The 13169-nt window shown below is 35.4% G+C and overlaps 3 protein-coding genes across 3 annotated transcripts; all 3 read left to right on the top strand.

Annotated features, from left to right (window-relative positions):
* The first annotated feature begins 826 nt into the window (after positions 1-826).
* Positions 827-3399, top strand: LOC121750337 (ferric reduction oxidase 2-like). Its single transcript, XM_042144860.1, has 6 exons — positions 827-983; positions 1117-1351; positions 1446-1773; positions 1869-2112; positions 2199-2893; positions 3017-3399. The coding sequence occupies exons 1-6, from the start codon at positions 832-834 to the stop codon at positions 3154-3156; spliced, it is 1794 nt and encodes a 597-aa protein (XP_042000794.1). The 5' UTR covers positions 827-831; the 3' UTR covers positions 3157-3399.
* A 577-nt stretch (positions 3400-3976) lies between these two features.
* On the top strand, positions 3977-6822 carry LOC121751005 (probable E3 ubiquitin-protein ligase RHB1A). The gene is made up of 5 exons (XM_042145707.1): positions 3977-4188; positions 4702-4857; positions 5525-5849; positions 5937-6046; positions 6227-6822. The coding sequence occupies exons 2-5, from the start codon at positions 4795-4797 to the stop codon at positions 6269-6271; spliced, it is 543 nt and encodes a 180-aa protein (XP_042001641.1). The 5' UTR covers positions 3977-4188; positions 4702-4794; the 3' UTR covers positions 6272-6822.
* Positions 6823-9096: 2274 nt separating this feature from the next.
* On the top strand, positions 9097-11674 carry LOC121750981 (ubiquitin-conjugating enzyme E2-23 kDa-like). The gene is made up of 6 exons (XM_042145688.1): positions 9097-9266; positions 9383-9462; positions 9931-10045; positions 10134-10186; positions 10273-10401; positions 11305-11674. Exons 1-6 carry the CDS (start codon positions 9223-9225, stop codon positions 11433-11435), a joined length of 552 nt encoding a protein of 183 aa, XP_042001622.1. The 5' UTR covers positions 9097-9222; the 3' UTR covers positions 11436-11674.
* The last annotated feature ends 1495 nt before the right edge of the window (positions 11675-13169 follow it).

Below are 13169 nucleotides of genomic sequence, written 5' to 3'. Positions count from 1 at the left end.
TGCAAGCCGTTGTCACACCTTTATATATATTCCTATTCCTCTATATATACCTCACATTCCCTTAACATTCTCCAATCCATTTCAATACCATTCTACACAATCTCTTACTTCCCTAAAAAAGACACTACATATATCAGTATATCTCAACAAATTAAACAAGAGAGATAGTGGCTTTATTTAGATTCATACAAAATTAAACATATACACACATATATATATGGCTATCCGGGCGGCGATAGCAGCGTTGGCGTTGGCGGTGTTTGGCGGTTACCTGGTTTTGCTGGTGGGGATGCCCACAAAAGCCTATAAAGTGACGTGGCTGCCGGTGCTCCGAGCTAAAACCACCACCACTTACTTCGGAACTAACCAAGGTTTCACAAAAATCTCATGAAAATTAAAAATATGGATCATATACACAATTTTGTTTATTTTGTGTTTAATTTGCTCACTTCAAATTTTTCTCATCTTTTCCTATATTTTTTTGTCTCGTGGTAGTTAGCACGATAGTACATGCATTAAGAAGCATATGTATCTATTATACTCGCATTAATCATCACTTACTCCTATAGAGTAGTATGTGACATATTAATATTTAATGTTGTTTAATTTGCAGGTGCAACTTTCTTGGTCTTCACATCTCCACTTTTGTTAATTGCACTATTGGGATGTATATATCTCCATTTAGGCAAAAAATCGGAAATTAACAATACTAAGAGGTGGGCACACTCAATTAATATAATTATTGTATGATATGGCTCTACTTTTTTATTTAATACTTTAGTTATGAGCAGTGGAGATGGAGAGAATCGGCTAGAGATATGGAAGAGGCCAATGATCATCAAAGGCCTAGGAATTGTTTCCAGAATAGAGCTTGCTTTTTTCCTCATGTTTATTGCTCTTCTTGTTTGGAATTTGGCTACCTATTTCCATAATGATTTTGCCCGAATTACCCCCAAGTCCGCAGCACTAGATGGTGAAAAAGTGTAAGATATTTATATATGATGATTTTATGATAATATTGATTCATTTTATATATGATGATGAAAAAGTGTAAGCAATTTATTTACTTGCTTCACTTTATATATGATGATTTTATGATAATATTGATTGATGCAGGTGGGAGGCGAAGCTGGACATGGCGGCGCTCCGGCTGGGACTGGTCGGAAACATAGCGCTGACCTTCCTATTCTTCCCGGTGACACGTGGATCGTCGGTGCTCCAGTTTTTAGGGCTAACATCGGAGGCTAGTGTGAAATACCACATATGGCTAGGCCATATTGTCATGACCTTCTTCACAGCCCATGGCCTTTCTTACATCATATTTTGGGTTTCCACTCATCAACTAGCTCAGGTACTTACTTTTACTTTATTTCATTTTCCTATATATGGAGTATATTAATGGAAACATTCAACTTATTTTTGGTAATCTTGGTGTACAATTTTAGATGGTGGAATGGAAGAATACAGGAGTCTCAAACTTAGCAGGAGAGATATCTTTGGTAGCTGGACTATTCCTATGGGTTACCACATATCCAAGGATTAGAAGAAGAATGTTTGAGCTCTTCTTCTACACTCATCATCTCTACATTCTATTTGTCTTCTTCTTTGTTCTTCACGTTGGCATCAGCTACGCCTCCATCATGCTTCCCGGCTTCTTCCTCTTCATCGTAGACAGATACCTCAGGTTCCTGCAGTCCAGGCGACACGTCCGCCTCCTCTCCGCTAGGGTTCTTCCATGCCACACTGTTGAGCTCAACTTCTCCAAGAACAAAGGTACTATATATATTTACATATAGTAGTACTATATTCTAACAAGTATTGATCATGTATGTTGTTGGTTTTGAGGTTTGATTGCTGGTTTATGTCAGGTTTGAATTACAGTCCAACTAGTATCATGTTTGTGAATGTGCCCAGCATTTCTAAGCTGCAATGGCATCCATTTACTATTAGTTCAAGTAGTAGTTTGGAGAGTGATACTATAAGTGTGATCATCAAAGGGGAAGGAAAATGGACCAGTAAACTCAACGACTTGGTTGCTTCACCCTCTCCACCCCAACGTCTCGATGTTTCCATCGAAGGCCCTTACGGACCTGCCTCAACCGATTTCCAAAGGTACGACAAACTAGTCTTTTGAGATGAGTTTTCCTGTTTGTTACGTAACATATGAAGTAGTATAATCCACTACATATTTTTCGCAGGCATGATCTTCTGGTGATGGTAAGCGGGGGAAGCGGCGTGACGCCCTTCATCTCCATCATCCGCGACCTCATCCACACGGCCGAAACCCTAAAAAACCAGACCCCACAGATCCTCCTCATCACCGCCTTCAAAAACTCAACAGACCTCACCATCCTGGACCTCATCCTCCCCATCTCCGGCGCCCCTCTCCCCAACCTAAATCTCCAAATCGAGGCCTACGTCACAAGAGAGAAACAGCAAGAGCAGCCACAACAGGAGAAGAAATCCGCCCGCACCGTCTGGTTCAAGCCCAGCCCGGCCGACGCGCCCCTCGCCGCAACCCTAGGCAACGACAACAAGTGGCTGTGGCTCGGCGCCGTAATCGCGGGATCATTCATCATCTACCTCGTCTCAATTGGGATCCTGACGAGGTACTACATATACCCTATCGATCAGAACACGAATGCGATATTCTCCTCCGCCGCGAGAGGCGCGCTCCACGCGCTGTTCATCTGCGGCGCGGTGGTGGTGGCGGCGACGGCGGGGTTCGTGTGGAGCAAGGAGCGCGGGGCTAAGGAGACCACGCAGATCCAGAACATGGCGACGCCGACCGCGTCGCCGTGTTATGTGGCGGGGAGGGAGATGGAGAGCTTGCCGCAGCAGTCGCTCGCGGAGTCGATCAACGTGTATTATGGAGAAAGGCCCGACCTCAAGAGTGAGTCTGTCTTAATTAATTCACACAACTTTTTTTATGATGGAGAAATGGAAATATTAGTAGTAGTTTATTGGATGATTTAATTTATTTTGAGAAAAATGTTGGGGATGAATGGAAATGTAGGATATTTGTTTGAGAGGAAGGAATCAAGCGTTGGAGTGCTGGTTTGTGGGCCGAAGAAGCTGCGGCATCAAGTTGCCAACATATGTTCTTCGGGTTTGGCTGAAAATCTGCATTTTGAGTCCATCAGTTTTAGTTGGTGATCTCATCTTCAACTTTCTAATCACTATTCACCAACCTTTCTTTTCTTTCGTGTTTTTGTTTTTAATGTTTTCAAATTCCATGTCACTATGAAATGTATTGGAGTCGAGAGAAGCCTCCTTGTTTGGCTGTGTGTAATAAGTAAAATATTGCAATCAAGCAAAAATGTCAGCTTACAATGCATGGAGGTTTTCGTGTTGTTATGTTTTGATTTTCTCATTTGTGATCAATTTATGAAATTCTTGACACCAGTTATAAATACTGAAATTCATTTGGTTGCATATTTAGATAGTACCATAATGTACTCCTAATTAATGAAGAATTATGGGTTCTCTTTTTAGAGCTAAAATGGTAACTTATTAAAAAACGCTATTAAGTGGGAGTCATCAATGCTTTTTCATCTTCTTCATTTTCATGCGCCAATATTTACTCGAAGTGGATATAATTAAATTCACCTTACACACGTCTTTAGTGGAAGTAGTGCTAATTTCCACAATGGCTTTGTAATATTATTTCAAAAGGATGGTTTATGACTTTATGTATCTTAGTCCAAATATTTTTTACCCATTATAATTTTTTTATCATTTAATTTCACTTTTAGTACTAACAAGTCATAACTAGTAGTAAAGTTGATAAACCTGAAATTAGGATATATGGGGAATGATCAATTGATAACTAATTAATAATCATAAATTAAGATCAAATCTTAGCCTTAGATTAGGAGATCTACTGATTAGGAGATCTACCGTAAATTATGAATAAAATACTATAGTGGTCTGATATGTTGAGCCTAATAAAACAAAGTGATAAGCACCACTCAAGAATTGATTACGTGCATCTCTTATATTTCTCTCCATTTTTTTCATTTTTTGACTTTCCCCCAAATATTTCTCTTTTGCTACCCACTTTGTGAGTACTTCCATGATCACCCGTTATTCCCAATGAAAAATTCGAAATTGGAAGTTATTTCTGCAACATGTTGCTGCTGATTCATCGTCTCTTACTTCAAACTTCAAACCGCATGTTATTTTTAGGTGAAATTTTTTTATATTTTTTTTATCTTCTTCCGCTTCTTTTAACTTTATCGTGCTTGTTTTGTTACCGAAGCTTGTTGATTTAGTGTTTTAATTGGTGAACGGAATTTACTGCACATGGAGTTTCTGTGAAAGTCTGGATAAGGATTGATGCGGCTGATTGGTGATTTCTTTCAATTTATGGTTATGGCACTAGAGTTTTGACTGAGAGATTGCGTAAAATAGCTGTGACTGTATATTTGAAGCTTTTGTTTTGTGTTGAGTTTGAAAGTAGTTCACTGTGAAAACATTATTTCCTGATTTTGGAATAATTAGAGTTGTAACAGAGACAAGTTAGAACATTTGATTCTAACATAACTGGTGAATGTAACTAGAGCAGCATAATGTATTCAAAATTAATATGATAGTCACTTTTGTAGAATGTAATTTTTGGTAATTGGCCTTCATAATCGACTTAATACTATGATTTTGAATTTTTGCTAATCCTATGCTGCTCCTTCTGTAATTATGCAGAGTTCTGATTGTGACAGTCCTCTGATTCCACAGTGCACAAAAGAAGCTGGAAAAATTATTAAGTTTAAGTTGTTAGGTAAAGGACTTGGTGAAATGGGAGGTTGTTGCTCATCGTCCAGAAAGCTGGAGCTTCGTGGAGCGCCAGTGTATTATTATGTTAGTGTTCACACTTGTTATTCTTTAAGTTTTAGCGCTTTATCCGTGGCCAATCTCAGTCAGCAAATAGTCTTTCTGCTTATACATATTATAAGTTCTGCACTACAAAAATTCTTTAAATTTGGAATCTGAGTTATATCTGTTGTCCAGTATTATCGTATCCAAGTCTGATACAGATGTAATTTTCAAGTCTCTAGTTTACTCAAACTAGGGCTGTGGTAGATATTACACTTATACTGGATGATTGGATACAACAGTAATAGACTAACAGATACAGTGCCATAAAAATGTCTTTGGCACTGCTGTTGTCACATTAAAAATGGTTACAAACCTTGAAAACTATTTAGCCCACGAAGATGTAAAGGTGTAATGAAGAGTCTTTTGGTCAATACATGGAACTTGATTGAGATAAATGATGTGAAAAGGGGCATTTCTGTTAACATGATAAATAGTCTTATATACTTAAGTACTAAATTTTATGTATATAAGGTACTTCAGCACGCTCTCTCCCCTACAGTCTTGACTATTGAGCATTTTGAAATCCTTCACGGGTATAAGGAGTGTATATTTCTTTGCATTTGAGTGGACTATCTTTGAGTTGTTACCATTGTGTAATAAGCACTCTTTCCTTATGGTCACTTAGTTTTAATGTCACATCATTATTCAGTACCAACCATCTCCGGAAGAGAATGCATTCCTCAGTTCGCACAGTGGTGGACCGTTGCTAGATTTAAATCTGAACATGTCAGTTCCTGACACTTATCGATCTCCTCCTGCACCTATACCATACGATGTGGTTCTGGGGCGTCCACTTGTTGGGTCGAGAGACGCGGCTTTAAGTGGCCAGTTTTTAGGAAAACATATTTGCAAGGATATCCAATTGGGCATTCTTCCCCTATCTCCTAGGAAGACAGACCTTGAGCTTTTGAAATCTAATCCACTTACAGTAGCAGCAACGGATGAAGAAGATGTATGCCCCACTTGTCTAGAAGGTAAAATAGTTTGCTGTATATTTTCAATTTTCTCCCATTCTTTCCATATCTGCTTTATCATCTATTTTCTTTTACAATATATCACAGAGTATGATTCAGAGAATCCTAAAATAATGACCAAGTGTAACCATCACTTTCACCTTTCGTGCATACTCGAGTGGATGGAAAGAAGCGACACCTGCCCTATCTGTGATCAGGTTAGCTCTGTGCCTGAATATAATCGACACCTCAATTTCTTTTCCATTTCATTTTTTCTTCCTTTAACGTTGTAGCTTCTCTCACAAAATCATGAAATAACATTCGTATCCACTTTTCACTTTTCGTGCTGATTTTATGCAAACAAATTTTGATACGTACGTAATTTCTCCAAATTGCAGGAAATGATATACGAAAGTCCTGTGGGCGTGGCAAGATGTGATTAGCTTGGCTATTATGTGTATAGCTCTTCTTTGTATATATATAGGAATCCATGCAATTCATCATTTTCAATCCTTTATGGATCAACATTCATTTGTCGAGATCATTTCACTTTGTAAATATTTCAAACATCTCAACCCAGTTCAGCCCTATTGAAACCGATTAGTTTCAGTGATGGAAACGTTGAGAAAGAAGGGCATCATCATTCTTTCATCAGAAGAGCTGTCGCCACAAACCTAAGAATCAACATTTCTGGTGGTTGTCTGCTTTGCAAGTGTGAGAGGCATATAGACAGGGGATATAGAGGTATATAGTTACCACAATTCAAGATTTCTCTGTGTGTTCTGTCAAGATTTAAGGTACGAAACAATTTATATAGCTTCTCGTGTTGAATATTTGCAGGCTTGGTTGTAAATTTCTTTAATGTGCTGATCTATGTACTCATACACATGTGATAGAATCGTTCTTGGCTTTGAAATTTAGTCATAGATTCATGTACATATTTATGAACTATTACAAAAATTTAGTGATATACATGTGCAGATTTATATAATCATACACATGTGATAGATTTCTTAGAAACATTGAGTAAATTTAGTGAGCATGTTTTGGAATGTCATAGTGAATTCTGTTCCTTTGCCATCTAGAATGATTGGTGGGTTTATTTTATTTTGAGGTGGTGGCTAGAATTGGCATTATACTATTGATTGATTGATTAATTAAATATTTGGGTAAAATTAAATCTTGGTAAGTGTCACTATTACATATTGTTCATCCTTAATCATAAATTATTGGACGTAAAGAAATGGCATTTATTGAGGTGAGAGGTAAAATTCATAATAATAGGTATGGGGCATGATTTAAATGAGATTGTCTGGATTATATTTAGTTAAAAATATGTCGTGAGATTCAGATTCGTTTTCTTTGTCAATTTACTTAATTATTTAATTATTTAAACACTTTATCATGTGTGTTATTAAAACATTAAAGACTTGTTTTGTAATGTGGATTGGATATAACATGATAATTAATTTGGCATAATTTTTTTGGGTCAAAAGTAGGATAATATCTATCTAAGGTTTTTGTAATGTTGTTTTCTAGAGTACTATGTACTCCATTTTAAATTAATTCTACACTAAAAATATCAACTAGTCGCTTAATAACTAGGGCTGCTAACAAGCTAAGCTAAGTCAAGCCGAACACTACTCAATGAAAGCTCGACTCGAGTTTATATCTTATTGTTCGAGCTCGTTTCACCACCCAATTACCAAGCTCGAGCTCGTGTAATGCTTGATAAAATTATATTTGAGCTGAGCTTGAGCTAGGCTCGTGTGTTAAGTACTTGTTAGTGATATCGAATTCGAACTTGAGCCCATCTTCTAATATTTGTATAAATGGTGTTTGAGTAGCACATATTAAGGTATTATTCGTAAATGCTCATCCGAAGTATTGGTCCAATATCCACCACAACTTTTACCAGAAACAAAAGCTTTAAAAATAAACTCAAAATAATTATTGAGTGTCGTCTATCCAAACATAAAAGGTGGACCACATATGTATTCGACGCCACCTACCCAAAATAATAAAAGGCGGTCTCTAGCAACAATAAATAAAAATAAGTACAAAATCAAAAGAAAAAACACTTATGGGGATAAAGAGCAACTAAACCAAGCATGACATATTTTTAGAATTTAAATGTATCTTATGTTGCACTAGTCGATAATTATTAAAGAAATAAAAAGTGAATATGTCTTATATTGATAGTGAGTACGGATGTGAGGTTTATATAGTGGTAGAATAGAGAGAGCTCAAAATCTGACGACTTGCTATCTTCGAATCCAACTCCGTACGAGATTTAAATTGTCAATGTTTGCTTTCGGCGTTGGAATGCAATTGAATTTAAATTCTATAGACCTTAAATCAGGGCTAATCAGTCCCAACCTTAGTTAGTTATATAAACCAGTCTCAACAAATAAACAATTCTTTAAACATCCATCTTAATAACACTCGAACACATTTTAATAAATAAGCTGAATTTTATTACAATCAAAGAGTGGATGCCAAATAAAGAGGTAATTTCATTTGAAACACACCATATTCTCTCATTTTGTCACTTTATATATTAGGGGGTAATTTTGTCACTTTATAAATATTGTGAATGAAATAATAATAAAAAAGAAGAGAAAATATATAAAAATTTGAAAATCCTTTATTTAGAAAAATTCGCATGCCACAGTCTCATTTTTCGAAAGGTCGGCCAATTGAATCCTAAATTTCGAAAGGCCTGCAAATTTAATCTCTTTTTCCGAAATCTCTCCTCAAAATGAGATTTTGGGATCCAAATTTTCTGGATGATTCAGTTTAATATTGATTTTCATAAAAATTCAAATTTTGAATCAATTTTATATCAAGCGAAAATCTAAATCAAAATACTCCTGAAAACAGCCCCAGTCTATGTAGTAAATCAGGCCAAACAAATAAATCATTTTGCAAACAAGTGGCATAATAAAGAGGTGATTTCATTTAAAGCATATCGTATTCTCTCACAAATAAAGAGGCAATTTTAAAAATGTGTAGTAAAAGAATTATATTTCCAATAAATAATGATTATCAACCTTATCATTGTCACGACTCATAAGTTAATTTTTGTTACTAATTTATTTTTTATTTCAATACATAAAAAAAATCTAATTTAGGTAATAGTAATTGATTGCAAAAAAAGTACACGTGTACATCTTGGTAATAGAGGGTGACTGTGGAATTGCCCATGTGTGCATATACATACATATAATGTATATATTCATTTTCTCTCACACAATTAATTCTTTCATTCATCTTCTCAACCTTACTTCTTAACCCCAACAAGTAACTTCATTCTTCCCCTTTTTCTCTCTCATCCTTCATTTCCTTCCCCAAATCAAACTCAAGCAAGCTCAGAATCACAGCTAAATTCAACATGTCTTCCCCAAGCAAGAGGCGCGAGATGGACTTAATGAAATTGTAAGCAATTTTTTTGTGGTGGAAGAGAAATTTATTTTTTTTTCAATTCATTTTCCCTGCCTAAATTAGCTGCTGATATGTCAATTGTAACTGGAAATTTTGGTGTTTTGAAATAGGATGATGAGTGATTACAAGGTGGAGATGATCAATGATGGGATGCAGGAGTTTTATGTGCATTTTCATGGCCCTAGTGAGAGTAATTTTCCTAATATTATCTCAAACCTGAACCTTTTTCTAGATGAAATTATTTTTTGCTTTTGATTCAGTATTTTTTTTTCTGGCATCTTTTGATCCATTTTGTTTGCACCTTTATTTAGGAGTTTGATTTTTTCCACATTATGCGAGAGATGTTGAAGAGGAATAGAAAATTTGTCAAACTTGATAATAATAATAATAATAATAATAATAATAATAAAAATAATAATAACAATAACAATAATAATTGAAGGTTGCTACATCCTGATTGAGTTTGGATCTTCTTTATTTGCGGCCGGGGTTGGCTATATCCATCTGATTTATTAATTTGGGAATAACATTAGTCACATTAAGATAGAATGGATTCACCTAATAGTAACCTTATTATTGGTTACATTATGTTTTATGGTTCATGTTTAATGGATGATGTGCCTTGAGTTTTGTTGAATGTTACCAATGGCATGTTTAGGTCCTTACCACGGCGGAGTATGGAAGGTAAGGGTTGGGCTTCCTGATGCATACCCATACAAGTCTCCTTCTATAGGATTTATAAACAAGATGTACCATCCCAATGTGGATGAAATGTGAGTATTCTATGACATGGAAGAATGCTAGTTAGTGTGTTATCTCGATCAATATTGAAATGTTTCTTTTGGGATGATGATAATCCAGGTCAGGTTCGGTGTGTTTGGATGTTATAAACCAGACGTGGAGCCCTATGTTTGGTAATGGGGTTGTGTACTCTCTTATGCTTTTGTTTCTATTCTTATTGCATTCTTGAATATGTAGTGTGTTCATTTTACTCATCCAGACCTGGTGAATGTGTTTGAGGTGTTTCTACCTCAACTCTTGCTGTATCCTAATCCATCTGACCCATTGAATGGAGAAGCTGCAGCTTTGATGTTGCGTGATCGAGCTGCTTATGAACAAAGAGTCAAAGGTAATGAAAGCTCTGAAACTCAGGAATTGCTTAGAGGATTGTGGATTAGTTTTATGACAGTTCTGAAACTCTGATCTTTATACTTAAAACAAAATAAGGGCTTTAAAACTAGAAAAGTAGTGTGGCGTTGATCTTAGCCCTAGAGTGCTATGAAAGAGGAATTGGTGTCTATGAGTTGTGTTAGTTCTAGGTTGAATTCTGTCTAACATTCAAGGCCTCCCGGTTTTCCCACATTGACTGCATTCTGTAGGAAAGTAGTACGCCTAATAATATATAATATGAGCTTACACTCAGTGGAACCATAAACCTAAGGCTCTCTCAATCTTATTTTAGGGGAAAATGGTGAACTTGAGGAATAGAATGTTCTATATACCTATTATGGAAGCTATATAAAAACTTGACCCAGGTGCTGGAACCCCAGAGAGTATAATCTCGTGTGCTAACGTTTGATGTGGTTTTATAAGCACCGGCCATATCGAGTGAGGACGTTTCCTACTCATAAGCACTTTTGGCCATTTCTTTGATTGATTTACTTCAAGTATATCATGTTGAACTTCTGCAGCTCTATTAAGTTTATATGGTGCATTACCCTGTAGATCATATACTAGAGACTTTCCACATGTAGATTGATTTATGTACATTGAGTGGAGTTAACATGATCGGTCATAAATTAGATTCCCACCTCCACCAAAACCACCCAAAAAATTGAAGGAAAAACTTATATGTACAAGGAATCATTTTCTTAAAGTTCATAGTTGTTTCCAGCAACTTAGATCAGCTAGTATATGTCCTAAAACTCAATATAATATTTGCTCAGATTTTTAAAATTCCGTGACAACATTGCCTCAGCTTTTTGTAGCTATCTGCTTGTACATATCTAATGCGCGTTTATGCATTATCCAGAATACTGTCAGAAATATGCAAAACCAGAAGATGTTGGGGATGCCCCAGAAGAGAAATCGAGTGATGAAGAGATTAGTGAAGACGAGAGTGTGTCTAGCGACGAGGAAGTTGTGGGGCCGGTGGATCCATAGCCTTCCCTCACTACCAGTATCAGTACACTATGTCCGACTATTCTCTCTGTATGCTTCTATCAAATGCATATAGAAGAAGAAGCTATTCCTTTCCTACTGCAAAAAAACCATGAGTATTTATATCCTGTTGTAAAGTCTGTTGTTGTAAATATATGCGTACATTGTTTGTAACTTTATTCCTCATTACAAATACCAAGCAAAAATCTTGCTCTAAGGGCAAGTTTTAATTTGTTGAATAATTGTTTCATAGTTTTAATAATTAACTTTACATTGATATAAAGTACTTACTATTTTTTAATACAATATCAATAAACATATACTACTTATTTAATGTATTTCGAAAGTGTGAGCCATATTTAGGTAGCATTGTTGGGGAGCAGATCCTCTGCTGTGCTATAATTCACAGCACACAATGCTGTGGTTAAAACGCATGAAATATCAAACGAAACGCAACATTTAGCCTTGTCCGCATAATTGGCTTTATTCATTATTCAATCACCATTTCCCCATGGGCCCACCTCTCCTAATTGACTCTGTGATTCAATATTCTGTCATTAATTATTAAAAATGAATTTGCAATACACAATTTTTTGTCATTAGTTATTAAAAATGAATTTAAATTATTAATATTATACAACACTTTTTGTCATTAGTTCTTAAAAATGAATTTGAATTATTAATATTTATAGGAGATAGTGAAATAATGTTTAAATATAGGGATATTAGTCCATAATATTATGAAGTTTATTCAAACTTCTGATATTTTTTACGAATTTTAAAATTGATCTAAAATATTACTCCCTCCGTCCCGAGCTACTCGCTCATTTCCTTTTCGGCACGGAGATTAAGGAATGAGTGTATAGGAAAGTCAAAAATGACGGCGGTAGGTGAAAATTTTTACTAAAAATGGAAAGAGTGCAAGTAACTTGGGACGCCCAAAAAGGAAATACGTGCAAGTAGTGCGGGACGGAGGGAGTACAAACTTATTCTATGTAGACAATGAAATGTATATTGTATTTTAAACCACATTATAAGTTCGTGACAAATAGGATAAACAAATCACGTAAAAAATTACATTGATTTAGTAGTGCCAAGTAAGATAAAAAAAATATACGTAAGTTAGTCGGATATAGTGATAACATGTTGTAAAAAACAACAAACAAAATGTAAAATTTATGATATTTTAGACCAATTTTAAAGTTCATCAAAAATACCAAAATTTCGCAAAAGTTTTTAATTTTAATATCAATATACCTTAAATATATTTATACTAAAATTGGTTTTTTTGTCATGATTACTAAAAATGAATTTGTAATAATTATATTTTTAGGAATGAGAGTAATTGGGTAAAAACTAGAAAATCAACGAGTTATTTATACCAAATCAAAATCTTCTTATGCCTGAAAATATTAATAATGCAAATTAATTTTTAATAATTAATGACAAAAATATTTTATTATTAGATACGTAGTAGTATTTCAGAGAATAAATCGGGTGAGTGGGCCCATGGGGAAATGGTGATTGAATTATGAATAAAGCCAATTATGCGGACAAAGCCAAATGTTGCGTTTCATTTGATATTTCATGCGTTTTAACCACAGCATTGTGTGCTGTGAATTATAGCACAGCAGAGGATCTGCTCCCGCATTGTTGGGGTTGAATTCTGAATAGAGTAGCAATTTTGTTCAGTCTTGGTTAAATGATTAACTACAGTACTGGTATGTCACTGCAAAA

This window comes from Salvia splendens, chromosome 1 (genome assembly GCF_004379255.2).
Source record: "Salvia splendens isolate huo1 chromosome 1, SspV2, whole genome shotgun sequence".
In the NCBI taxonomy this organism is placed as follows: Eukaryota; Viridiplantae; Streptophyta; class Magnoliopsida; order Lamiales; family Lamiaceae; genus Salvia; species Salvia splendens.
The sequence above is the reverse complement of the archived record's forward strand: the minus strand, read 5'-3'. Positions and strand labels throughout refer to the sequence as shown.